Source organism: Diachasma alloeum, unplaced genomic scaffold (genome assembly GCF_001412515.2).
Source record: "Diachasma alloeum isolate Michigan unplaced genomic scaffold, Dall2.0 Dall_scaffold_00660, whole genome shotgun sequence".
NCBI classification, from domain to species: domain Eukaryota; kingdom Metazoa; phylum Arthropoda; class Insecta; order Hymenoptera; family Braconidae; genus Diachasma; species Diachasma alloeum.
This window is the reverse complement of record NW_021680792.1, coordinates 40,677-66,764: the sequence shown is the minus strand read 5'-3', so window position 1 is coordinate 66,764 and position 26,088 is coordinate 40,677. Positions and strand designations below refer to the sequence as shown.

Genomic DNA, 26,088 nt, shown 5'->3' with positions numbered 1-26,088 from the left:
TTTGCAGCAGATGGAGATTTTTCGGAAACTCCTCCTACTACAACGTGTAAAATTTGTCGAGGACTATGCCAAATTGGTGGGGTTACCCAAGTTTTTGAATGACTGATCCTCTGCCTTTGCAGATATACATACTCCCTCCCCTTCTGAACTCTTCTTTTTAAAATAAATATTTACATATTGATATCGTTATCAACAACAATTTCCTACGAAGGGGGGGCGGAAAACGAGAAAGTACCGGAAAACTCAAGTTCAGACATGTCAAGTGGAGCCAGGTGTCAATGTTTGAAGAAGAAGAGGATCCCCTTCTATGATTTCTACAGCAGCGAATTAGTTAACCCGTTCACCCCTCGCGGCGGTGTACTGAGAACTTTGGGTATACTAATTGATTAATTAATCAATCGATCCTCGAATTTAGCCGTGATCTGCCGAATTAATCTGCCAATCAAACCGCGACCTGCGAATTAATTAACTCCTTCACTCACCCCCTCGCGGGATGGATTGACTGGGTCACCGAGAAGGTCCTTTGTAATGCAAAACCGCCAATTAAATTGATTAACCAGCCAATTAAATAACCCTTTCATCACTTTGAGGTAAAGAATCGTGAATTAATTAATCAAACCGCGAATTGAAACGCGAATTAATTAACCCTGTCATCACTTCGAAGGAAAAATGGCAAATTAATTAATCGAACCGCGAATTGAACCGCGACCCCGCGAATTGAACCGCCAATTAAACGGCGAATTAATTAACCCTTTCATCGCTTCGAGGGAAAAAATCGCGAATTAATTAATCAAACCGCGAATTAAACTGCGAATTAAACCGTGGCCCCGCGAATTAAACCGCGAGCCCGTGAATCAATTAACCGTTTCATGACTTCGAGGAAAAAACCGCGAATTAATTAATCAAACCGCGAATTAAACGGCGACCCCGCGAATCAAACCGCGAATTAAACCGCCACCCCGCGAATTAATCAACCACCCACCCACCCACTTTTATCTGACCCCCCTACTGGGCCCCAACGACCAGGTCGAAGCCAAAAACGTTGCCCCAGAATCGGCATTATTACACTACTTGATAAAATAGACAGTATTTAGGGGTGTAGAGAAATTGAGGGAGATTTCCAATAATTGCGTCAATGATAAACGAAATTACTTGAAAATTTTTCACAAGATTATGATGCTTCATTTCATAAAAAAATATAGATTGAAATTATCCATGACAATCAATTACGCTAAGGTAATTTCGAAAATTTCTCATTAATAAGAGAATTTGTAGATGAATTTCGTCAGTTGAAAAATGTCTCGTGAAATTTACTTGTAAAACCTTCTCGTAATGAAATAATTGCGAAAATGGAACACCGAATGTATCGCAAAGTCAATTCTTTACATCTTGTCAATTATTGAAATATCTCAATGATGGAGGGACTCGGAAAGACAAGTCAAAAGACTTTTCTTTTTGAAAATTTTTTAGATCGATAAAAAAAGTTTTTTGACATATTTCTATAAAATCATGTATTATCAAGATAATTAGATGGGAGCACGTCTAACAGGCTTGGGGTCAAGTGTACAGGGATCCGTTCATCAAAATTTCTAACTGTCCGAATTACAAAATACCGTTGTCCCTATATTCCGAAAATTGAATGTGCCGCGTAGATGAACGACGGGTACAGAAATATCAGCGTTCATCTTTAAACATACATAGTGTTATTATTACATGCTAAAGGGAATGTTTTTTAGTCGATGAATTAGATTAATTTTCCTAGTTACTTTCTTTTACACAGCCGATCTTTATTCTCTGCATTTTGTAATTCATTGCATGCTGTCAGAGTATTCAAATTGACAAAGGATGTCTGTTAAGGATACTACTGATGTGAAATCATAAAAAAATTCACTCATACAATTCATGATACTTGTAATTCAGTTAACACGATATTTTTGCCCATAGCGTTTCGTACGATTGAGGTTTCCTTCCAATAATCCATTCTATCGAATGTTCCTCAAAAAAAATAATGCGAAGTAATTATTTACAACAATTGAGAATGTGATACCATTCGATCTAAGAAATTGGCATTTTATTATGTTGGAACATAATGATTGGATTTTATACAGGAAGCGACATAACTTTCGTGATACTAATTATGAGTTGTCACCCTCGTCATTTGAAACAATAGAGTGACTGTTCCATCGTGTATTTTTCGTGGAAATTCTTTTGTACTATCCAACAGAAATACGAATAATTTTCCAACGGATTACATATCTTACAAATTATGAATGAGTACAAAAGCTAATATAACCGTTTTCTTCATAGTTAACATACATTCTATCATTCATTCGCTCCCGACCATGTCAATATACAGCAGTTACATCTAGAAATCTCTAGTATTTCAAATTACATTCGGGAAGGGACGAATGAGCCAGAAAACGCAGGTTCTTTTTGCAAAAATTTGAGCTTATGAAACTTGATTTATCCCTTTACGTGTTTAACCGCTTGAAAACCCCTCCCGTAGCCCTCTCGCCATGGAACCGATCGAGTTTTAGGACAAATCAATTTTCGAACATTGTTGAATTTCAGCCGTCAGATGTTTGGATGCTGTCATTTTGTACGCATGCAAGATCAATCGTTTTTAATTTCTGTATAGTAAATAATTAGATGATAAAAGATTCTCAATATGTTCACTATGACAAGTTTAATTGAAACATGTTTCCCACTTGCAAACATCCCATTTTGTGAATTCGCGTATCATCGGAACATTTGTAATTTATCATTATGCATCTTGTAAATAATATAAATTATTCGACGATCCATTTCGACCTTCTGTTATGGCGTCCTTCACATCAATTTGTAATCGAAAATTAATGCTGTGGGTGGCTGCTGCCAGTATGTCTAGAGATATGAACGAATTTTGTTACAGAAATTCTTTGCATGCACAACATTTTCGGATTTTTTTTTCAAGCGCGAGGCTTGGTCTGTTGGTACATTTTCTGAATTGTTGTAATTAATTTAATAATTAAAATGGGAGAATTCACGATAGAATTGATTTTCTCAGCGTAGGAAAGTTAATGAAATTCAGTCTTGTATCGTGCATTCATAGGTACTTCCTTAAGTATATTTGATTCAAGCGTCCATGGTCAAATTTCCTGTATCGGCGAAAGTAATTATCAAAAAAAAATTTCTTTCAACTATTTCTTTATGCATGGACATAAGAGGCATTCTTTCTCAATCCAGGCACCCGTTTTTTTCGATGTCTCCGAAAATTCTGAAAAAATTCTATACTTTTCTATGGGTTAGAAGTGATGGGTGGACTCTCTATGATTTTATTTTTTATTTTTCGGGGCTTCGATGCCGGAATTTTGATAATTGGGGAGAAATTCTCTAAAAATTTTGTATCTCGAGAGGCTGCCGTCGGACAAAAAAAAGTTCGATACAAAAGTTATACATTTTTCGTTCAACTTTTAAAATGAATTTTTTATTTTTCAGAAAAAGCTAACTTGAGGGGTCTAAATTCTTAAATAATGTTACAAATATGAAATTCACCGATTTCGACCTTTTTTTTCCTGAAAAAATTTGAGGTTAAATTATGCATTAAATCGAAATTTGTCACATGAAAATGCAAGTGGGACTCGAGCAAGCTTCGAAGAAAATAAATTGAACACAATTTTTTTCAACTTATCATCGACATCAAAATATTCTGTCAATCCTAGACATTTCCTGACTCAAAAAAATTTCAATTCTTTTAATCCAACAGCATTGAGAAAAAATTATCATATCTTGACATTTTGAATATTTTGTTTCTCAGTTTTATCTGAATCTCCACAAAATGAGTGAAACATAAAATGCTCCGAAAGTTCCCGAACTCTCTCTCTTTTCCATAAACTGAACTGGTGATGCCAAAAACGCGAGAGGAGACTGGAAAAACCAAAATAATTGGCACGATTTCCGGAAATGTTCCCCGAAACGTGCGTTATGAGAATACTATTTATAACAGGTAAATTCCAACTGCTATAGTTCGGCACTACATGGAAAAAATATCAAAATGGCAAGAAATATATTTATGAGGAGAATTTACCAATAAAAGAACCTCATGAATGCTTTGATGCTTCCCAAAACTTCAAGTGTTGCGAAAACAACAAATATTGATATTATTTTATGAAATGGTTTCTCATCTTTCTACATTCGAAATTTATACTTAAATTTAGTGAATATGGCGGAGTGTCTAGGGAATCTAATAGTCACTAATTGTATACCCAACAGAGCAAAGAGCTAGTCATATGAGCTCTCACCAGATGGCGAAACATCCTTTCTGACATTGCCAATTGGACAGTACAGTCCTATCTTCCTCTGTTTGAATGAAAGATACATAACCTAAAATTTGAGTTGATTGTTTCATTGTTTTGTTCCTTCTCACAACTAAGTAGAATGAGCTTCCTAGATCGGTGTGTGGATCCATTCACCACGGGGACTCATGGAAAATAGAGTAACCTACATCGGATCGGTGACAGTTTGGCGGAGAAAATCCCTTCCCTCAGAGGCCAGAAAATTTGTGATGCGTGTCAGAAGAAATTGGCAAAATTTTCAATAGTCTATCCCGAATTCATCGATCGTGATGATAACAGCGATGGAACAAACGATCCAGTGCCTCTTCCCTCTGAAATTGATAGTCAAGATGACGACGTGCATTGTAATGAAGACCTGGATAGATTGTCAGTGAGAGATCCAAATAGTCCGTCGAAAATATTATCTCACTATTCACAGAGTTTGCCACATTCTACTATTCAATCAACTTTATGTATTCAAAACACTCATGCTAGCGATGAATCGTACTATCCTAGTCCTCTCAAAAAGCGCAAATGCGAGCCTGAAGTCGAGGTTGATGACGAGATTATTAGTCGGGCTGAAGCTAGGGAAGAAATTCTTCATCAACTGAAGGAAAAATTCGATCAGCCGACAACAACTCATCCAGAAAAAAAAGTTCTTCCCGGTCTTCTACTAAAAGTTGGAGCATCAGGAGAGCGGCGTGCTTTTTCAATGTTTCATGTACGATGGCCGAGAAAGCTAAGAAATTGGTTGACTCGGAAGGTATTCTTACTTCTCCAAATCGACATCAAGGTAAAAAAATGCCGAAAGACACCGCTGATTCAGTGATTGCTTTTTACCAGCATAACTCAAATAGCAGGGAATTGGCTGGGAAAAAGGACTTTGTATCAGTGAAACAGTTGGACGAGTCACGTAAGCCCGTTCAAAAGCGCCTCATGTATAACAATCTCAACGAACTCTACGTTTCTTATACAAAGAAGTATCCTGATCTTCAAATAAGTTTCTCAGCTTTCGCGAAACTCCGACCTGACCATTATATTCTCGTAGGTGGAAGCGGGACTCACACAGTCTGCGTCTGTGTTCATCACGAGAATGTAAAGCTCATGATTGACAGTATCAACTTCTCTGAAATGACGAAAAATATCAAATACCACTTGAAGACCCACAGGGATTTCATCAACGTCATTATCTGTGAAAGCCCGTTTTCAGATTGTTACCTCGCAAAATGTCAACATTGTCCCGGTACAGATCGATTAGTGACCTATCTTTAAAGCGTGTTTGATGAGAATGATATTGATCGAGTCGAATTTTACAACTGGACGGAAACCGATAGAGCAGAAATGAAAGTCAATGTCCTCTCCAGTGATGCTTTTGTTGAACAACTGTATGATAAGGTTGAAAAACTGAGAACTCATGCATTTATAGCCACTCAACAAACTGACTATTTTGATCATTTTCAGAACAACTTGGAGTCTGATGAATTTCTTATCCAATGTGATTTTGCTGAAAACTACGCTTTTGTAGTACAACATTCAATACAGTCATTCCATTGGAATAATAATCAGTGCATCATCTACACAGCAATATATTATTATAGAGATGAGGATGATGTATTGAATCACGGTTCACTAGCAATTCTGTCCGATGACTTACAGCATAATACTTCCGCTGTTTTCGCTTTCCAAACGAAAATCATTCAACACTTGACAGAGAGATTCATGCCAAACAGAATAATTTATTTTAGTGACGAGGCCGCCCAACACTTTAAGAATCGTTTCAATTTTTCTAACATTGGTGAACATGAGCGAGATTTTGGGATACCTGCTGAGTGGCACTTTTTTGGTACGGCACACGGAAAAGGAGTTTGCGACGATATAGGAGGGAACTTGAAGCGGCTCGCAGCACGTGCTACTCTTCAAGCTGCAACACCAAATGAGCAAATTCTTACCGCTCAAGCATTATTTGAATGGGCTTCAAGACATTTGGAGAAGACTACAGTCTTTTTTAATTCAGGAGTGGAGCACCTTAAAGTTGCAACTAAGCTGGCTGAAAGATTTCAGAAAGCGAAGACTATTCCCGGCACTCAGAAGTATCACTGGATCATTCCAACCAGTGGGAGTTCATTTCTTTTAAAGAGATTTTCGTTTGCTGAAAAGGCTGATGAATTTCCGAAGAAACGACGGTCAGGTGCATTTCCGAAGACCAAAAACAAGTGAACTGTGAATGATTGAGTCACTAAAGTTTAATATCCCTGAGTAACGTTAACTATCTTCATTTCTTTTTTCATTTAGACCGTCCGGAAACACCACCAACATACGATTACGGAAAAGTTATGAATCGATTTTGCTCCTCTTGTCCCAAATCTCTCTTCATTCAACTGTCTCCCAAATATTGTAATACTATCGTCGTTATTTTGTTTGTAAAAAACGAAATATATCATTCGTACAAAGTTCGATGCACAATGCAATAGAATCACAATCGTTAGAGAATTAAAGAACCAAAATCTATTTTCCTCAAGTCGAAAAGTTTAAAATTTCAAGATATGATTCTCTTTTCTCAATAGTGTTGGATGAAAAAAATTGAAATTGTTTTTTTTTGAGTCAAGAAATGTCTAGGATTGACAGACTATTTTGATATTGATGATAAGTTAAGAAAAATTTCGGTTCGATTTGTTTTCTTCGAAGCTTACTTGCGTCCCACTTTCATTTTCATCTGAAAAACTTCGATGTCACGCATAATTTAACCTCAAATTTTTTCAAGAAAAAAAAGGTCGAAATGGGTGATTTTGATATTTGTAACCGTATTTAAGAATTTAGACTCCTCAACTTAGCTATTTTTGAAAAATAAAGAATTTATTTGAAAAGTTGATCGAAAAATGTATAACTTTTGTATCGAACTTTTTTTTTGTCCGATGGCAGCTTCTCGAGATACAGGGTGTCCCATAGCATGTGACCAAAGTAAATTGCAAATAACTTGGATACAGTAAAATTTAAATAATTGTTTTTTTTTTTATTGTATAAGGAACATTCGGCAAATTACAATACAATTCCTTCCAAGTGTCCGCCATCACTTGTACTACAGAAATCTATCCTGCATTCGAAACTGGTATAGATGCGCTGTATTGTGTTTTTATCAACAGCTCGGATAGCATCCCTAATTGCAACTCTCCCACCGTCGTCGGATGTTTCTCATAGCACTTATCTAACACACGAGTGCCGTAAACGGAAAAAAGTAATTCAAATACTCCAGCAGTCCTGTGTGGGGTGGCACCATCTTGCATGAAGTAGAAATTCTTGACTAACTGATTTTTTCGTGCCCAAGGAAAGAAGTTCTTCTTCAAGAACTCACAGTAAATATCAGCCCTGATTGTCGGACCCTCAATAAATTCAAGGAAAATACCTTTCATTGTAATTGCCGCCAATGCAGTGACTTTTATCGGGTGTGAGGACTTGGTTTCAATAACGTGAGGTAACTCAGTCCCCCAAAAGCGAAAATTTTGTTTATTTACTATGCCACTTAAGTAGAAATGTGCTTCGTCTGAGAAGATGATATTCTGTGCCTTCATTTCCTTGAATTCAAAAAAAATTGTGAAGTTCTTGGCAAAATTGCACACGGCGAACCGTCGCCTCCTCACTTAAAAATTGATGTACAGAAATTTTGTAGGGATGGAAGTTTAAAAACATTGTCAAGTTGCGGTGAAGTGAAGTTTTTGAGACTTTTAATGTTTGAGAAGCCTTTCGAAGAGTATCATTAGGATAGTTTTTGAAATGTTCCTCAGTTGTGCGGACAAATTCATCCGTGGTTACAGACCATGAAAGACCAGGATGCTCATGCCTTCTATCGTCTAGTGTACCGTACTGATCAAATTTCTTAATTATCCCGAAAATACCCATAATTGATCGAAAAATGCATCAATTTTCAACAAAAGAAGAAAACAAAATTTTTTGGTTAGTTCACTCACTTTATTTACCGTTTGAGACTCGAATCAGACACTCCAGTGTGTGTGCCATACTTAAACTGACATGCTCTTATAGCTGCAGTAGCTGAATCTCCTTTTCTGTAATATGATTCGATGAGGAATGATTTTTGTTCGATGGTTAAATTTTCCATTTTAGTGCTGCAATTCCCGAGCGACTGGAGCATGAATGAAATTTGCGGAGCGTCTCCACTTCAACCATATATTAGACTTTAGACTGCACTGCCACTTTGGGGTATTATACGCAATTTACTTTGGTCAAATGCTATGGGACACCCTGTACATAAATTTTTAGAGGATTTCTCCCCAGTCATCTAACTCCGGCATCGAAGCTCCGAAAAATCCAAAAAAATTCACAAAGAGTCCTTCTAACTCACAGAAACGTATAGAATTTTTTCAAAATTTTCGGAGAAATCGAAAAAAACGGGTGGCTGAATTGAGAAAGAATGCCTTATAAATATATGCATCAACGTTTCTACTGAATGGAGCACATATACGTCCATAAAGCTAGCGGAGTAAGGCCAAAAAATGGGGTGTTTTTTTGTCAAAATTATGTGATTTTTATGCGTTTTTTGGTGCCCGAACAAAAAAAAATGCTGCTCCACCCCTTCGGGAATTAGGGGTAAGGGGTGGAAAATAAGGAAGGGCCGGAAAAAAAATTATGCCATAATCATGTGCTTTTTACGTGCTTTCGGTTACTGCGAGAGGACAGGCAGGATGGGGGCTGATTTGGGAGAAATAGCCCTTCTAGGGGAAAATTACTTTTTGGGGCTGAAAGCCAGGATTAATGGTAACAGCTATGAACAGTAGGCCATGATTATGTGCTTTTTATGTGCTCCAAGAAAAAGGCGCAGAAAAAGGGGTAAAGAGGCCCGCATGAGGAAAACCGCCTGTCTAGAGGAAAATTCAATTAGGGGTGAGTAAAATAATATTGGTCATCAAAGCCTCATACTATGAACTTGAATTATGTGTTTTTTATGTGCTCCAAGATAATTGATCGAAATAATGGAAAAGATGGAGCCTATTAGAAGAATCGACTTCCCACGGCATAATTGAGGTCCCAAATGAGATATCCCTGGCGTTATTATTTTTTTTGGTTTCGATACATCATATCAAGAAAAAAAATACGTGTTTTCGAATGTTGACCCTGAAAATATCAGTGCTCAATCCGGTAGCTAGAAAATACGCCCACGTCAAGCGGAAGTCCCCGAAACGCATATGACGTGACCTAAATGGTTTCTAATGTAACTTTCTACAAAAAGAACTATCGATGGATTTGTGCATGAATTTTATCGAGATACGCGATAGCGTATCGGCCAAGAAAAGTTTTGACCGACTGAGCACAACTTCAGGCCGAACGCACCGTGTATCATACACGAAGCAACTACCCCCTCCACTACCTCCGAAACACGTTTATTGAATAAAATGAAAACGTGATACCCTACGAAAAAAAAAGCCTTAGTTACATTACATAAATCGGCCACGAGCTTTCCATTGGTATCACTATTTTCTTTTTCGACTTAATATTAAGGAAATTACGCGCATAGCAACGGGATGATATCCACATTCTCGCATTTTACATTATCTCTGAGCAGTGTGAGATTTCGTTTTCGAAGTTGGTAGCAGTGCGCTCCAACCTCACGCGCAGAGGAGGGAGATTTGAATAGCGCATTACTCTTTCTCTCTCCTTCTTGAATTCTACTGCTTTGCATTTTTTAGACTCATCGTCGACTTATTGTAAAAATTTATGAAAACTTGATGAACAAGGTCATACAGCGCTGTATATTGCATAGAAATATTTCCCCTATCCTCGATTAATTTAGATTTTCAACTCAGTCCGTGAATAATACGTGGGCGTGTTTATTTCTGAGGTTATTTTACGCGGGTAATTTGCACGTTCGATTTTCTCATAAAATTCTCAAATCGAATCGGGCATGAATTATAAATAAATGTAGGAAAGAAATACCTTTTTTTCTTAGAGCAGGAGTGATAGAAAATAGTTTCTGTTGCGCAGAAAAAAATCAATTCGATTCATACGAAAATGATCGTGTGCTCGTTTTGGAAAAATGACTGAAATCTCGCAAAAAAACAAAAACAAATGTTTTTGCAAAAAAACTGCGCCAAGAGAAAGTTTTTTGGGGTCGTTTCTGGAAAGAAGAAATATTTTTTTCTGGAAACCACAATTTCCATAGAAATTTTGCAAAAAATAAACAAATAAAAATCAAAGCCAAGTCAAGAAATGTCCAATCGATCATGGAATGTGCTATCAGATTATTATGGGGAGGATAACTCTACATAGAAAGATTTTCAAAAAAATCTTCATAAAATAAAAAATTCTGTAGAGACAGGATTCAAAGTTCTTNGTCTAGAGGAAAATTCAATTAGGGGTGAGTAAAATAATATTGGTCATCAAAGCCTCATACTATGAACTTGAATTATGTGTTTTTTATGTGCTCCAAGATAATTGATCGAAATAATGGAAAAGATGGAGCCTATTAGAAGAATCGACTTCCCACGGCATAATTGAGGTCCCAAATGAGATATCCCTGGCGTTATTATTTTTTTTGGTTTCGATACATCATATCAAGAAAAAAAATACGTGTTTTCGAATGTTGACCCTGAAAATATCAGTGCTCAATCCGGTAGCTAGAAAATACGCCCACGTCAAGCGGAAGTCCCCGAAACGCATATGACGTGACCTAAATGGTTTCTAATGTAACTTTCTACAAAAAGAACTATCGATGGATTTGTGCATGAATTTTATCGAGATACGCGATAGCGTATCGGCCAAGAAAAGTTTTGACCGACTGAGCACAACTTCAGGCCGAACGCACCGTGTATCATACACGAAGCAACTACCCCCTCCACTACCTCCGAAACACGTTTATTGAATAAAATGAAAACGTGATACCCTACGAAAAAAAAAGCCTTAGTTACATTACATAAATCGGCCACGAGCTTTCCATTGGTATCACTATTTTCTTTTTCGACTTAATATTAAGGAAATTACGCGCATAGCAACGGGATGATATCCACATTCTCGCATTTTACATTATCTCTGAGCAGTGTGAGATTTCGTTTTCGAAGTTGGTAGCAGTGCGCTCCAACCTCACGCGCAGAGGAGGGAGATTTGAATAGCGCATTACTCTTTCTCTCTCCTTCTTGAATTCTACTGCTTTGCATTTTTTAGACTCATCGTCGACTTATTGTAAAAATTTATGAAAACTTGATGAACAAGGTCATACAGCGCTGTATATTGCATAGAAATATTTCCCCTATCCTCGATTAATTTAGATTTTCAACTCAGTCCGTGAATAATACGTGGGCGTGTTTATTTCTGAGGTTATTTTACGCGGGTAATTTGCACGTTCGATTTTCTCATAAAATTCTCAAATCGAATCGGGCATGAATTATAAATAAATGTAGGAAAGAAATACCTTTTTTTCTTAGAGCAGGAGTGATAGAAAATAGTTTCTGTTGCGCAGAAAAAAATCAATTCGATTCATACGAAAATGATCGTGTGCTCGTTTTGGAAAAATGACTGAAATCTCGCAAAAAAACAAAAACAAATGTTTTTGCAAAAAAACTGCGCCAAGAGAAAGTTTTTTGGGGTCGTTTCTGGAAAGAAGAAATATTTTTTTCTGGAAACCACAATTTCCATAGAAATTTTGCAAAAAATAAACAAATAAAAATCAAAGCCAAGTCAAGAAATGTCCAATCGATCATGGAATGTGCTATCAGATTATTATGGGGAGGATAACTCTACATAGAAAGATTTTCAAAAAAATCTTCATAAAATAAAAAATTCTGTAGAGACAGGATTCAAAGTTCTTGGCGCGGAGTTTTCCAACTCATTGTCTCGTATCAATCTGTATCTTCTGATCCGCGCCAAGAAGTTTGAATCCTGTCTCTACTGATTTTTTTATTTTATCAAGATTTTTTTGAAAATCCTTCTATTCAGAGTTATCCTCCCCATAAAAATCTGATAGCACATTCCATGATCTATTGGACATTTCTTGACTTGGCTTTGATTTTTATTTGTTTATTTTTTGTANAAGCCTTAGTTACATTACATAAATCGGCCACGAGCTTTCCATTGGTATCACTATTTTCTTTTTCGACTTAATATTAAGGAAATTACGCGCATAGCAACGGGATGATATCCACATTCTCGCATTTTACATTATCTCTGAGCAGTGTGAGATTTCGTTTTCGAAGTTGGTAGCAGTGCGCTCCAACCTCACGCGCAGAGGAGGGAGATTTGAATAGCGCATTACTCTTTCTCTCTCCTTCTTGAATTCTACTGCTTTGCATTTTTTAGACTCATCGTCGACTTATTGTAAAAATTTATGAAAACTTGATGAACAAGGTCATACAGCGCTGTATATTGCATAGAAATATTTCCCCTATCCTCGATTAATTTAGATTTTCAACTCAGTCCGTGAATAATACGTGGGCGTGTTTATTTCTGAGGTTATTTTACGCGGGTAATTTGCACGTTCGATTTTCTCATAAAATTCTCAAATCGAATCGGGCATGAATTATAAATAAATGTAGGAAAGAAATACCTTTTTTTCTTAGAGCAGGAGTGATAGAAAATAGTTTCTGTTGCGCAGAAAAAAATCAATTCGATTCATACGAAAATGATCGTGTGCTCGTTTTGGAAAAATGACTGAAATCTCGCAAAAAAACAAAAACAAATGTTTTTGCAAAAAAACTGCGCCAAGAGAAAGTTTTTTGGGGTCGTTTCTGGAAAGAAGAAATATTTTTTTCTGGAAACCACAATTTCCATAGAAATTTTGCAAAAAATAAACAAATAAAAATCAAAGCCAAGTCAAGAAATGTCCAATCGATCATGGAATGTGCTATCAGATTATTATGGGGAGGATAACTCTACATAGAAAGATTTTCAAAAAAATCTTCATAAAATAAAAAATTCTGTAGAGACAGGATTCAAAGTTCTTGGCGCGGAGTTTTCCAACTCATTGTCTCGTATCAATCTGTATCTTCTGATCCGCGCCAAGAAGTTTGAATCCTGTCTCTACTGATTTTTTTATTTTATCAAGATTTTTTTGAAAATCCTTCTATTCAGAGTTATCCTCCCCATAAAAATCTGATAGCACATTCCATGATCTATTGGACATTTCTTGACTTGGCTTTGATTTTTATTTGTTTATTTTTTGTAAAATTTCTATGGGAATTCTGGTTTCCAGAAAAAAATGTTTCTTCTTTCCAGAAACGACCCCACAAAACTTTTTCTTGGCGCAGTTTTTTTGTAAAATACTGGTAACTGTCAGAAACTTTGCCGCGATCGTTCTTTTTTTATTTGGGACACCATTGAGTCCAAAAAAGAATGTGATTTCGAAATCCGCCACTCGAATTATTCGTGCTCCGCATTTTGTAGGAGCAAGGTCTTCAGGTCAACCTGATGTGATTGGAGCACATCATCTCATGGACACGTTGTCTCAAAAAATTATGTGCTACACATTGAGCAAGGTGATTAAATTCGTGCTCCAATTCCTCCCATAGTGGATAGATCAGGTACACTGGTGACCGTCAGCAACTTTGGTGCGGTCGCCATCTTTTTCTTTTGAGGCATCAATCAGTCCGGAAAAATATTCGTTTTCGAAATCCGCCACGCGAATTATTCGTGCTCCTCATTTTGTAGGAGTAAGGTCTTCAGGTCGACCTGATGTCATTGGAGCATATTATCTCATGGGACCCTTCGTCCCGAACAATTATGTGCTACACATTGGGCAAGGCTATTACATTCGTGCTCCACTCCCTCCTATCGTGAACAGATCAGGTATACTAGTGCCCGTCAGCATCTTTGCTGCTTTCACTATCTTTTTTTTGAAGCATCAATGAGTCCGAAAAAATATGTGTTTTCATAATCCGCCACTCTAATTATTCGTGCTCCTCGTTTTGTAGGAGAAAGGTCTTCAGGTCGACCTGAAGTGCTTGGAGCACATCATCACATAGGCCACTTTGCTCCAAAAAATTATGTGCTACACATGTGGCAAGGCGATTAAATTCGTGCTCAACTCCCTTCCATCGTGGACACATCAGGTACACTGGTGACAGTCAGCAACTTTGGTGCGATCGCCATCTTTCTTTTTGAGGCATCAGTGAGTCCGAAAAAATATGTGTTTTCGAAATCCGCCACTCAAATTATTCGTGCTCCTCGTCTTGTAGGAGAAAGGTCTTCAGATCGACCTAATGTGATTGGACCACACTCCATCACATGGGACACATTGTCTAAAAAAAAAATGTGCTACACGTTGGGCAAGGCTATTTAATTCGTGCCCCAGTTCCTGTCATCGTGGATAGATCAGATACACTGGTGACCGTCAACGACTTTGTTGCTATTCAAAAGCTGTTTAAACTCAGCAGTGTTTCTCTTCGAAATATCCGGAATGTCATCTGGAGTAGAGACGGCCGTATTAGGCTCAATATTGAAACGTAAAGATCACTTGAGAATAAGTACGTGGATTATTGGTAAGCACGATTGAATAATTGGTTGAGGACACTCAACTGACTATAGTTATAAACAATTTTTGAAAATATTCAGTTAATAATGAACTCCGAGTGGTCGACAATTTGTCATTCAACTTAACCCTTTCTTCATTTCCTCTCAAATTACTATGTCTCTATCAGCGTTACGGGGGGCGGGAGGGGAGAGGAATACAATTTTTGAAACTCACTGCGTGAAACACCGCCCACGCACGTCATGTCAAAAAATATTATTCGATACACGGGCGTGAAGAACTTTTTCTGGCGAATATGAAATTACAGGATGAGCCGGAGGAGAGTTCTCCACGCCCTAGTATCGAAATGTACTATTTCACTCTCTGATTGTGGTCCTAAAACACTGGAATCAACACTGAAAAATGATTCATGCAATAATCTAGTTAATGAATGTGAAACTATCACAAATATCTGTTGTCCTTTTCCTCATCATCATCCATTTTTGTCAAATTCTGGGGCTACGACGGTCAATCCCTTATGGAATACTAAAACAAAATTTTATAACATTATCAAATATATTCCAACGTTGCTCCAAAATTGAAAAAAAAAAAACAAAACAAAACAAAAAAAACTCAACAACCTTCTATAAGATTTTAAAATTTGATGACGTTAAAGGGGATTAAGTATAACATAAGAAATATGGATGGGTTGAAGTTCATCGATACTATAAGGAATGATCCAGTAGTTTTCAGTTGAGTGTCTTTCCTCCAAAACCAATTGAAAAAGTATTTTTTCCCTTTGTATGGATGGTGGTGAGCACGAATTCTACAGGCGTTGGAGGAATTTAATAGCTGAATTTAATAGCCTTGTCCAATGTGTAGCACATAATTTTTTGGGACAAAGTGTCCCATATGATGATGTGCTCCAATGACATCAGGTCGACCTGAAGACCTTGCTCCTACAAAATGAGGAGCACGAATAATTCGAGTGGCGGATTTCGTAAACACATATTTTTTCGGACTGATTGATGCATCAAAAAAAAAGATGGCGACCGCAGCAAAGTGGCTGACGGTCACCAGTGTACCTGATCTGTCGACGATGGAAGGAAGTGGAGCACGAATTTAATAGCCTTGTCCAATGTGTAGCACATAATTTTTTGGGTCAAAGTGTCCCATGTGATGATGTGCTCCAATGACATCAGGTCGACCTGAAGACCTTGCTCCTACAAAATGAGGAGCACGAATAATTCGAGTGGCGGATTTCGTAAACACATATTTTTTCGGACTGATTGATGCCTCAAAAAAAAGATGGCGACCGCAGCAAAGTTACTGACGGTCACCAGTGTACCTGATCTGTCCACGATGAAAGGGAGTGAAGCATGAATTTAATAGCCTTGTCCAATGTGTAGACACATAATTTTTTTGGACAAAGTGTCCCATGTGATGAAGTGCTCCCATCTCATCAGGTCGACCTGAAGACGTTGCTCCTACAAAATGAGGAGCACGAATAATTCGAGTGGCGGATTTCGAAAACATATATTTTTTTGGACTCAATGGTGTCCCAAATAAAGAAATGGCGATCGCGGCAAAGTTGTTGACGGTGCACCAGTATACCTAATTCTTTCATTATGATGAAAATTCAGGCACAAATCCATCAGTATTGTTTTTTGTGTAAAAAGTTACATTGGAAACCATTTGGGTCTCGTTATGTACGTATCGAGCACTTCCGCTTGACGTGGGGGTATTTTCCAGCTACCGGATTCAGCACGAATATTTTCGGCGTCAACATTCGCAAACACGTATTTTTTTTCGTGATATGATGTATCGAAACCAAACAAAATGATAACGCCAGGGATATCTCATTAGCGACCTCAATTGTACCGTGGGAAGTCGATTTTTCTAATAGGCTCCATCTTCTCCATTATTTCAATCAATTATCTTGGAGCACATAAAAAACACATAATTCAAGTTCGTAGTATGACGCTTTAATCACCAATATTATTTTACTCACCCCTAATTGAATTTTCCCCTAGATAGGCGGTTTTCCTCATGCGGGCCTCTTTACCCCTTTTTCTATGCCTTTTTCTTGGAGCACATAAAAAGCACATAATCATGGCCTACTATTTATAGCTGTTACCATTAATCCTGGCTTTCAACCCCTAAAAGTAATTTTCCCCTAGAAGGGCTATTTTTCCTAAATCAGCCCCTATCCTGCCTGTCCTCTCGCAGTAACCGAAGGCACGTAAAAAGCACATAATCATGGCCTACTATTTATAGCTGTTACCATTAATCCTGGCTTTCAACCCCTAAAAGTAATTTTCCCCTAGAAGGGCTATTTTTCCTAAATCAGCCCCTATCCTGCCTGTCCTCTCGCAGTAACCGAAGGCACGTAAAAAGCACATAATTATGGCATAATTTTTTTCCGACCATCCCTTATTTTCCACCCCTTACCCCTAATTCCCGAAGGGATGGAGCACCATTTTTTTTGTTCGAGCACCAAAAAACACATAAGAAGCACATAATTTTGACAAAAAAAAAACATTTTTTGACTTTGTTCCGCTAACTTTATCAACGTGCATATAACACGTTTTGCGTTCTCAATTCATTTTCTATCAATATATATTTTCGATAGTCGACTCCAATAATGGGATAGTAATGAATTCATACGATCAATACGTATTGTAAGCCATGACTTGTTAGTATATTGATTTCGAAAACTCATTTTCCGTGATTCAGTCCAATCGGCAATATAATCGATTCTATTGGAACAAAAAATCCTAGACATATTGCGTTGAGGACCTTCAGATACATTTAGAAGTCTCCTTCGTATTATTCAATTCCGATGCACCTGACCCCAAGCCGTTTAAAAAACTTTGTCAAAAAAACCTGGTTAAATCAACTTTGGTAAAGTGAACTTTTGATTAATTAAACTTTTTTTGAATTGAATTTCCGCTAACATAACCTTCCGGTTATCTTGTCTTGTGTAAGAATATAAGTAAAATCTGTGTTTGTGTGAGGGTCTCTAGAGTGTTGTTATCTATTTTGTTTTGAGGCCTTGAGAAAAGAATATTCAATATTTCACGGTTATTTCACGGAAATAGTATTTTCTGGAGAGGGGGTGACTATTTTGAAGTATTCGGCAGGGATTACTTCGAATTTTGTGCTTTGAATGACTAATCATTTATTATATTTGGTTGTATTGTGGATATGAATAGTTGTGTTATTGACTTCCTCATACTTATGAATTTGAGTCGAATGACTTGTTAATATTGTTTTTAGTGTTTTTTTTTATTTTGTTATTTTCGTTTGTGGATATTCATTGAAGCATTCTTAGTGTTCTATTTTCATATATTTTGCATTATTTTTTCGAAGTTTTTAAAAGTTTTTTCCAAGTTTTTGGAAGTTCAAGTTCTTCAAGTTGTTTTAGTTACCAAGGTGTTTTGATTAATGGTCCTTTTTTAAACATGAACCCAATTATAGTAGTAACGAAAGGGTCTGATCTAATTTATGAAAAAGTTCATTTCATACACCTTAATAATGAGTGGCTATAGGGGATAATGTCCAAAGACCCTTTTTGAAGAGAATTTACTCAGCTACAAAGGTTTTTTGACATTATTTCCTCCCGAAGATAAGTCCGATGCAAATTATGGAATATTTAGATGTTTTTGAGAAGTTCAAAGGAATCAATGACTAAAAATTAATAGTTTAATTACCCCTTAAAGGTAATAGCAGCAGAGGGTGAACAAAAAGCAAGTAGAGCCCTCAGAGAGGCCTCTGAAGTTATTGGCGACTCACCGGCTGCTCTTCAACTCCGTTATCTCCAGGTAATTTCCCAAAAAACTGCTCCATACACCCTCAAGAATTTAATTTCATAATTTCATAATTTTTGTTCGATCTTCAAAATTTTTAACTAATGATAATCTTTCATAGGCAGTCCATAAAATTATAACTGATCACCAGATTTTTCACCCCTGCGGGCGGGAAGAATACAAAAAATTTGTATACTTTCTAACAATAGATTCTAACCACAGGAGATAAAATAAATAACCCTTACCCACGTGCTTACCAGTGGTACTTCCGCACATAAGCATGACTCCTTTACCTTACCCCCTTAGGTTAACCCCCTTAGGAAGGAAAGTACTGAATTCCCGCCCTTGGGCGGAAAGCAATCAGTACTTTCCAACCTAGAGCAGAAAGTACTCACGTTTCTCCCGTTTATCAGGGAGCAAAGTGCGAACTTTCCGTGCAGGGGTGTGAACAAATATAATAATAAATTACACAACAAAATTTTTATTCAATTAAATCTTAGAGATTGAATAAAATGCTGTTCATTCTAGCCAAACCTGTAAATGTAATTCGGACTGATTCCGAGTATTTCAGTTTAATAACGCGATAAGTTTTTTGAAGTGGGATGATAATTATTTCTTTCCTTTCAGACACTCAACACAATTTCAGCTGAAAAGAATTCCACTATCGTCTTTCCATTACCAATCGACATGCTCACCTACTTCATGACAGCGAATAAAGATAAATAACTACAACAACACACCTGTGATTTTATACATTGCCTACTCACTGATCGGCAATCATTTTTATACGAAACCAAAACTCACACAGAATTATCATAAGTTTGAGAGTTTTTTAAGTGTTGTTTTTCACTTTTACATGGTATGATGAAAATGAACCGAAATAGAGGTTATTAATTTGCACGTGGACATTAGCACCATTTCAGGTCGATTTTCAGCGATTGCCGGTCACAATGTACTCACTATGCACTACATATTATCAAGTGCATCATGTATTATATTAAATATTACTCTTTGATGATAAGGATTTGGAGTATTTTATGGAGCACGATTTTAGTATGTCAATAAAATGGAATAAAAGTCATTCTTTTGGAACGTATTATTTTTAGACTGCTTCAACAATTTTATTTTTGATATTCAATTGAATAATCAACATTTTATCATTCATTAATCAAGATTTTTTTTAATATTTCGTTACCAACTGAACGTCATGGTTGGGTGAGTTATGTGTTGCTCCGGCGGACATCCGAGAGCTTGTTGCGTTTAGCGCGGTTAGTACTTGGATGGGTGATTGCTTAGGGACACCCTTGCCCAAAAATTTCGGAAGATAGGCACGGTGTAGTGGCCTAATATGCCCCTTTAGGCAGTATGACAGAAGAGCACATTAGTGCTCTGCGCAATCGGTCGGCTGTACGACTGGGGTTTTCCATGGTTTCCCGTGCAGTTTTAGCCCGAATGGGGTACAGTTAAGAGTAAAGCGCTCCATGGTAACGCAGATAAAAAATCAGAAGAGAGAAGTGGGAGAGACAAGGCAGACGAAGGGGAGCCTATATGAAAGCGTAATGGTAGTCGGAAAGAAATATAATGAAAAAAAAATACTTCGTTACTTTACGTCATCGTCTTTTATTGATTAAAAACTAAAATTAGACGAGGGAAGGGTAGAAGTGACATGATTAATCGATAGGGGAATGTGCTGCAATATGGACACTATAGTTATCCCGCGTACCTGACTAAGGGCTGATTTGTTCATATACTTTTAGTTCTAAAGGCCCGTTTAACCCGTGAATAGGACTGCTATAAGACTTTATCAAACAAAAAAATTTCAAGGTATGAATAAACATATTTTAAGATTGTAAATTGTTCCAAGGTATGTACAAACTTACTTTACAATTCTAAATATTGAAAGGAAACATTTTTGTAGGCCTCAAATAACTATCTCACTTTCTCTTGGTGCAAGGAAATCTCCTTCAGAATGGATCAATATATTTTATAAAAAATATCTTATCAGGAGGGATTGAGAGTCGTGAAAGATTCACTTATTGCGTACCTAACGTCAGTGGGGAGACGTGCTCCAGCTTTGGGTACGCTGGTCAGTAGTGGGGGGAATGGAATGAGAAGACCAGAACACGGGCCTCTCTCTCTATCTAGTGCGCCCGTAACGTGAGAGATTTTCCTACTGTGCGTCTAAAAAACGGCGGATCACGCGCCCACTAACGGGTTACAAACGGTCCGTTTGCCCAATCATCCGTTTCACCAGAGGGCTACATGTGTCATTTCATCGGACCGTTGCCAAAGCGTCGTTGGCTAAACGGACCATTGGAGGAAAAGGAATATGAACAAATCGGTCCTAAGCTGTTTTCCATGGCCGAGTAGGCAGCGCGTGCGAGCGCCAGAGTTGCCAAATGGTGAGTGTGTCCCTCCATTAATAAGGAAGGAGAAGTCCCTAGAAGGGTATGTAGCAACTGTATTAGTAGCAACTCTATTAATCATGCTCGTTTGACACATGTCCCCATGTTCGTACATTACTCCCCTATGCCCGTTTTGTTTATGTCCTCATTCTCGTTTCGGCATTCAAATCAGGTAAAAATGTTATATTCTTATCAATTTTATAATAACCATCTTCAAAGACGACCGTCTTTATTAACAAATCTAACAAAAAAAATTTCTACATTTACACTAGACGCCACGCGGTAGAAAAAATGAATAATTATCGGAGAAACTCATAAAAATAATGATTGAATTCTTTAACATGATCAAACAACGAAAAACATTATTTTGAGGGAATAATTTTTTTTTAATATTAAAAATCAAATTTCGAAGTTGTTGATTATTTTATTTTTCCATTCGACGGCGAGGTCTGGAACCAAATCTGCAAGATTCTCTTCAAATGAAGATTCCTGTTTTTGATTACTTCACCGAATCGTTCTGTGATTCCTCCTCGACAATGGACCTCTTCCTTACTTTTTTTTATCAAAAATTCTTCCTTTGCCAGTATTTTTTGTACTTTTAAAAGTCGTTTCTTCTCTTCTATTTTCTTTTTCTCCTCAGCAGCTTTTAATCCTTGTCTCGTTTTCTCTTCGATTTCAATTTTTTTTGCTTGCTTTCTCCTTTCTCTGTGTCTTTGTCTCTTCGATTTCAGCACGCTTTTGTAACTTCTCGTTCTCTAGTAGTAAGTGTCCACGATTGGCGATTTTTTTTCGGCAATTCCCCCCCCCCCCTCTTTTTCCACGAAGCGCACGTGCACGTCCCCTCTTTCCCCCTCGGCGGCATGCCTTTTGAAGAGGACGTCGGCGCGTTGGGGGCCCCGTGGGGTGCAGGGCTTTAAAGTTGGAGTCCGAGGGTCACAGGAAGTGGGTGGTGGGTGGAAAATGACAGATGAAAAAGAGGCGGTGGGTGAAAATGGGGTGGCGGGTGGAAAGTGGGTGGCGGTAATAAGAAATAACTACTGTTTAAAATCTGGCCAAAATACAGTCAAATTCGTCATTCATCCTCCTCGGAAATTATCGATAGTCATCGGCAATCATCGGACACGGACGAGGCGGTCGTCGGTGTCGCAATCGTCAGTACAGCATCGAACCTTACCTCGGGCAGTTACCGTGACAGTTATCGGGACAATTATCGGAACGTTATCGTAATATCATCTATTTGTTTTGTGTCAATACAGTCCACTCGGGAAATACATCTATTTATTTGTTGTTGTAAACTAACGGTTCAAGTGAAATCTTTGTGCGAATTAAACGGCAGATCATCTGAATTCACCTCTTTTATTATTTATGCACCCAACCTAAAATCACCTCTCCTCCCGACCACCCAACTCATCAAATCTCGAGTAGATTTTGAACATTGGTCCTTCGAGCCGGATCGGGAGTGAATTAGTACGGAAAAGTGCAGTAAGTGTGTGCAACGGACTCTAGAAAAAAAAACGTCAGTGCAACACGTGGGGAACCACGCCATAGAAGCCTTTCGCTACGGGGTTCACACATCAAGGCGCAAGGACAGCTTAGTGAGAGCATCATCAACGATACTCAGCGCCACGTCAGGTGGTAACTCATCGGCACTCATCATCGCTCGTCGGTAACTCAATGACAATCATCGGAACAGCGGTCGGTAAGCCATCGACAATCATCATCGTCAGTCGGTAACCCATCGGCAATCATCATCACCAGTCGGTAACCCATCGGCCGGTTATTACCGCAACATCGGAAATTCATCGGTAATTATTACAATTTATGGATAATTATCCTCTGAATTAATTCACTAAATCATTATGAGTGAGACCGGAGAGACGAAGGACGAAACCTGGGCTAAACAGGTGGAGAAGGCCGAAATGAAAGACAATGGAAAACCGACTGACAACAAGGATACAGAAACTCCAGGAATTTCGGGAAAAGTCGAACCACCCAAGAGAATCATCAGTCCATGGCTATTAAAGTTTGAGTTGAAGGTGAAAACTCACTACAACAGGTTGAGGGGTCTTCAGGGCATCATCGGGGACATCAGCAAAGAAGACATCGAGAAATTGGGAAAAGAGGACATCCAGGCACATTATCGGATCGTCGAACAGCAGTGGAACAATTTTTCGCAGTACCACGAGTACCTGATGGACGAAGCCACGGAAGATGTGATTGATCACCCGTACTTTGTAGAGGACATCTTCGAAGAAGCCGTTCAGAGCTACAAGATAGCCATGAAGGATCTGGGCCGCATCAAGGAAAGCATCACGGAAAAACCCAAGGGCAACTCATCCAGCGGAAAATCCGCGTTCACCAACCTGGAAAGGCTAAATGTACCGCATTTCAACGGGAAATATTCGGACTGGAAGAAATTCCACGATGCCTTAGTCTCCCCCCTCCACAACAAACCGCTGGACGATATGGAGAAGATGATGAGACTGATGAAGGCACTCAAGGGTCCAGCAGCAGATCTAGTATCTAACATCGGGGAAGAGGCATCAAATTACAAGGCTGCTTGGGACAAGTTGGTCGCTCGATAAGAGAATCCGAGACTCATCATGGCAGCCCATCTAAATCGAGTCCTCAACCTGAATGAGCTCAAGGAGAAGTCACCGTCGGGACTTCTCCTCATCATCGACATCATTACGGAGGCATTAACGGCCATGAAGAATCTCGGGGCCCCAACGGAACACTGGGACATCGTCATCTCGCACCTCATCAAGAGGGTCATCGATCCAAAGACCCGAGAAGACTGGGAGGTGCATCTGGGAGACTCAACACAACCACCTGTGCTTAAGGACTTCATAGAATTCCTTGAAGCAAGGGCAAGGGCTCTGGAAAATGTGGAAAGATACGAGGATCGGGGACACTCAATTCAGGGAAATTTGACGGCGAAGTCAACGGCCAGGGTTCATCAGGCTTCTCCTTCCAAGAGACAGAAGGAAAAATCATCGGTGTCACATGCGGGGGCAAGCATCACGGAGTGCAAGGTGAAACGACCTCACTGGTTGGGAGCCGAATGTTCCACGTTCTGGGGCTTGAGGCCCCATGAAAGGAAACAGAGCCTCTTTGACAACGATCTGTGCTTCAACTGTTTGGGACCTCATCGAACACACAAATGTAAGTCACATCACAGATGCAGATCGTGCAATGGACTGCATCACACATTGATCCACAATGCTGAGTTGACAAAAGATCAGCAAACAGTAGCGCCGGGTGAATCAACCACACCAGAAAGCACAAGCGGTTAAGTATCAATTTATTATTACAGCAAGTTGAATTTAGCTTAACCGTTGTGTGTATTGGCTGGAGACATCAGGAACATCATCATACAGCAGTCAATCATCGCGACGAATCCTGTCAATAAATCATCTGGTCCATCATCACGCTAAGACACAGCAGCACTACTTCGATCATCTCTTGGGTCACGCATCGAGACGAAGAGATCAGCGACCTCTAACAATCAGCTGGAAGATCATCAACAATCGGAGGAACACTATCTTGGAGATGATCGACAATCAGGAAAATACCACGTCGGTCATTCTCGCCATATGGAGACATGGCACGTTGGAGATCAACGACAATCAGAGAAATACTAGGACAATCATCAAGGGCATCAAGTACAATCAGAGCCACACCAGGCTAACTCGATGAACTCCAGCACCCTACTGGAGATACTGGGAACTCAGCAGACAGCAACTCATCTGGTATTCTTGGCAACGGCAAGGGTCAACGCACTCAATCATCATGGACAATCAACGCCAGCTAGGATCCTCATCGATCAGGGCTCCGAAATATCACTATTTTCAGAGCGCTTGGTAAATCAACTACACTTGGAAAGAAGGTCATCATCACTGGTCACCATCGGAGCACACGTGGTGTCGTGAAACTCACCTTACAACCGAGACACAATCCCACTGTGCGAATCATCGTAGAGGCCCACATCCTGAGCACACTGATGGCGAAAATACTGCCATTTGCTTGCGAATCAACGATTCCTCTTCAACTACGAGAACTTCAACTGGCAGATCCTCACTTCTTAAGCCCTGGAGCAATTGACATAATCATTGGAGCTGATACTTATGGAAGAATCGTCGGGGAGAAAATCATCAGGTTTAAAGAAACGAAACTCATCGCTCAGCAAACTACATTTGGCTGGGTTGTATCGGGACCAGTTTGCTGCATGAACTGCTCAGAAAAGTCATCTTTAAAGGTAACGACGTAAACGGCTAATCAACAATTACTAGAACTCCTGAAGAAATTTTGGGTCCAGGAGGAATTACCGAATACACCATCATCATCATCAGTTTTAAGCAAAGCTGAAGCAGAATGCGAGCAGCATTTCATCGAAACTCATCAGAGAGATTCAACAAGGCGTTATATAGTGCGCCTTCCATTCAAATCATCACCAGCCCCACTGGGGGATACATCATCGACGGCTAGGATCAGGCTAGAGAAAATCATCAGGCGATCATCAGAAGATCCAGACGCTCATACTCTCTACAAGAAATTCATCGAGGAGTATGAGGCCTTGGACCACATGGAGCGAGCACCACCGGCACCGGAGCAAAGGCAGACATACTATCTGCCTCATCACGGAGTACTGAGGCCAGACAGCACCACCACAAAATTGAGTGGTGTTTGACGCATCTCATCGAAGCTCATCAGGAGTGCCATTGAATGACATACTTCATCCGGGACCGAAACTACAAATTGATAGCTCTGACGTAGTCTACTGGCTGCGTCGACATCGTTTGGTATTTGGAACGGATATTGTGAAAATGTTTGGCCAAATCCTTGTTTATCAAGACGACTGGGACTATCAACGAATCTTTTGGAAAGACAACGACGGTCAACTCATCGAATGACGACAGTCACTTACGGTACCAGCTGCGAACCTTGGCTTTCTCTACGGGTGCTGAAGCAGTTGGCCATCGATGAAGGTAATCGATTTCCTTTGGCCTTACCGACATTCATCAAGGGAAGATATGTCGACGACATATACGGAGGTGCAGAAACAGAACATCAACTGGAGGAAATCATCAAGCAACTCATCGATCTCTGCATGGCGG

The 26,088-nt window shown here is 38.9% G+C and overlaps 1 protein-coding gene across 1 annotated transcript in view; it reads left to right on the top strand.

Annotated features, from left to right (window-relative positions):
* LOC107044014 (band 7 protein AGAP004871) overlaps positions 1-19,665 on the top strand; it is a 43,760-nt gene extending 24,095 nt beyond the window's left edge. The window contains exons 3-4 of the mRNA XM_015265742.2: positions 18,480-18,581; positions 19,194-19,665. Coding sequence (XP_015121228.1) covers positions 18,480-18,581; positions 19,194-19,292 — 201 coding nt within the window. The 3' untranslated portion in view covers positions 19,293-19,665. The remainder of the gene's footprint in view (positions 1-18,479; positions 18,582-19,193) is intronic.
* The last annotated feature ends 6,423 nt before the right edge of the window (positions 19,666-26,088 follow it).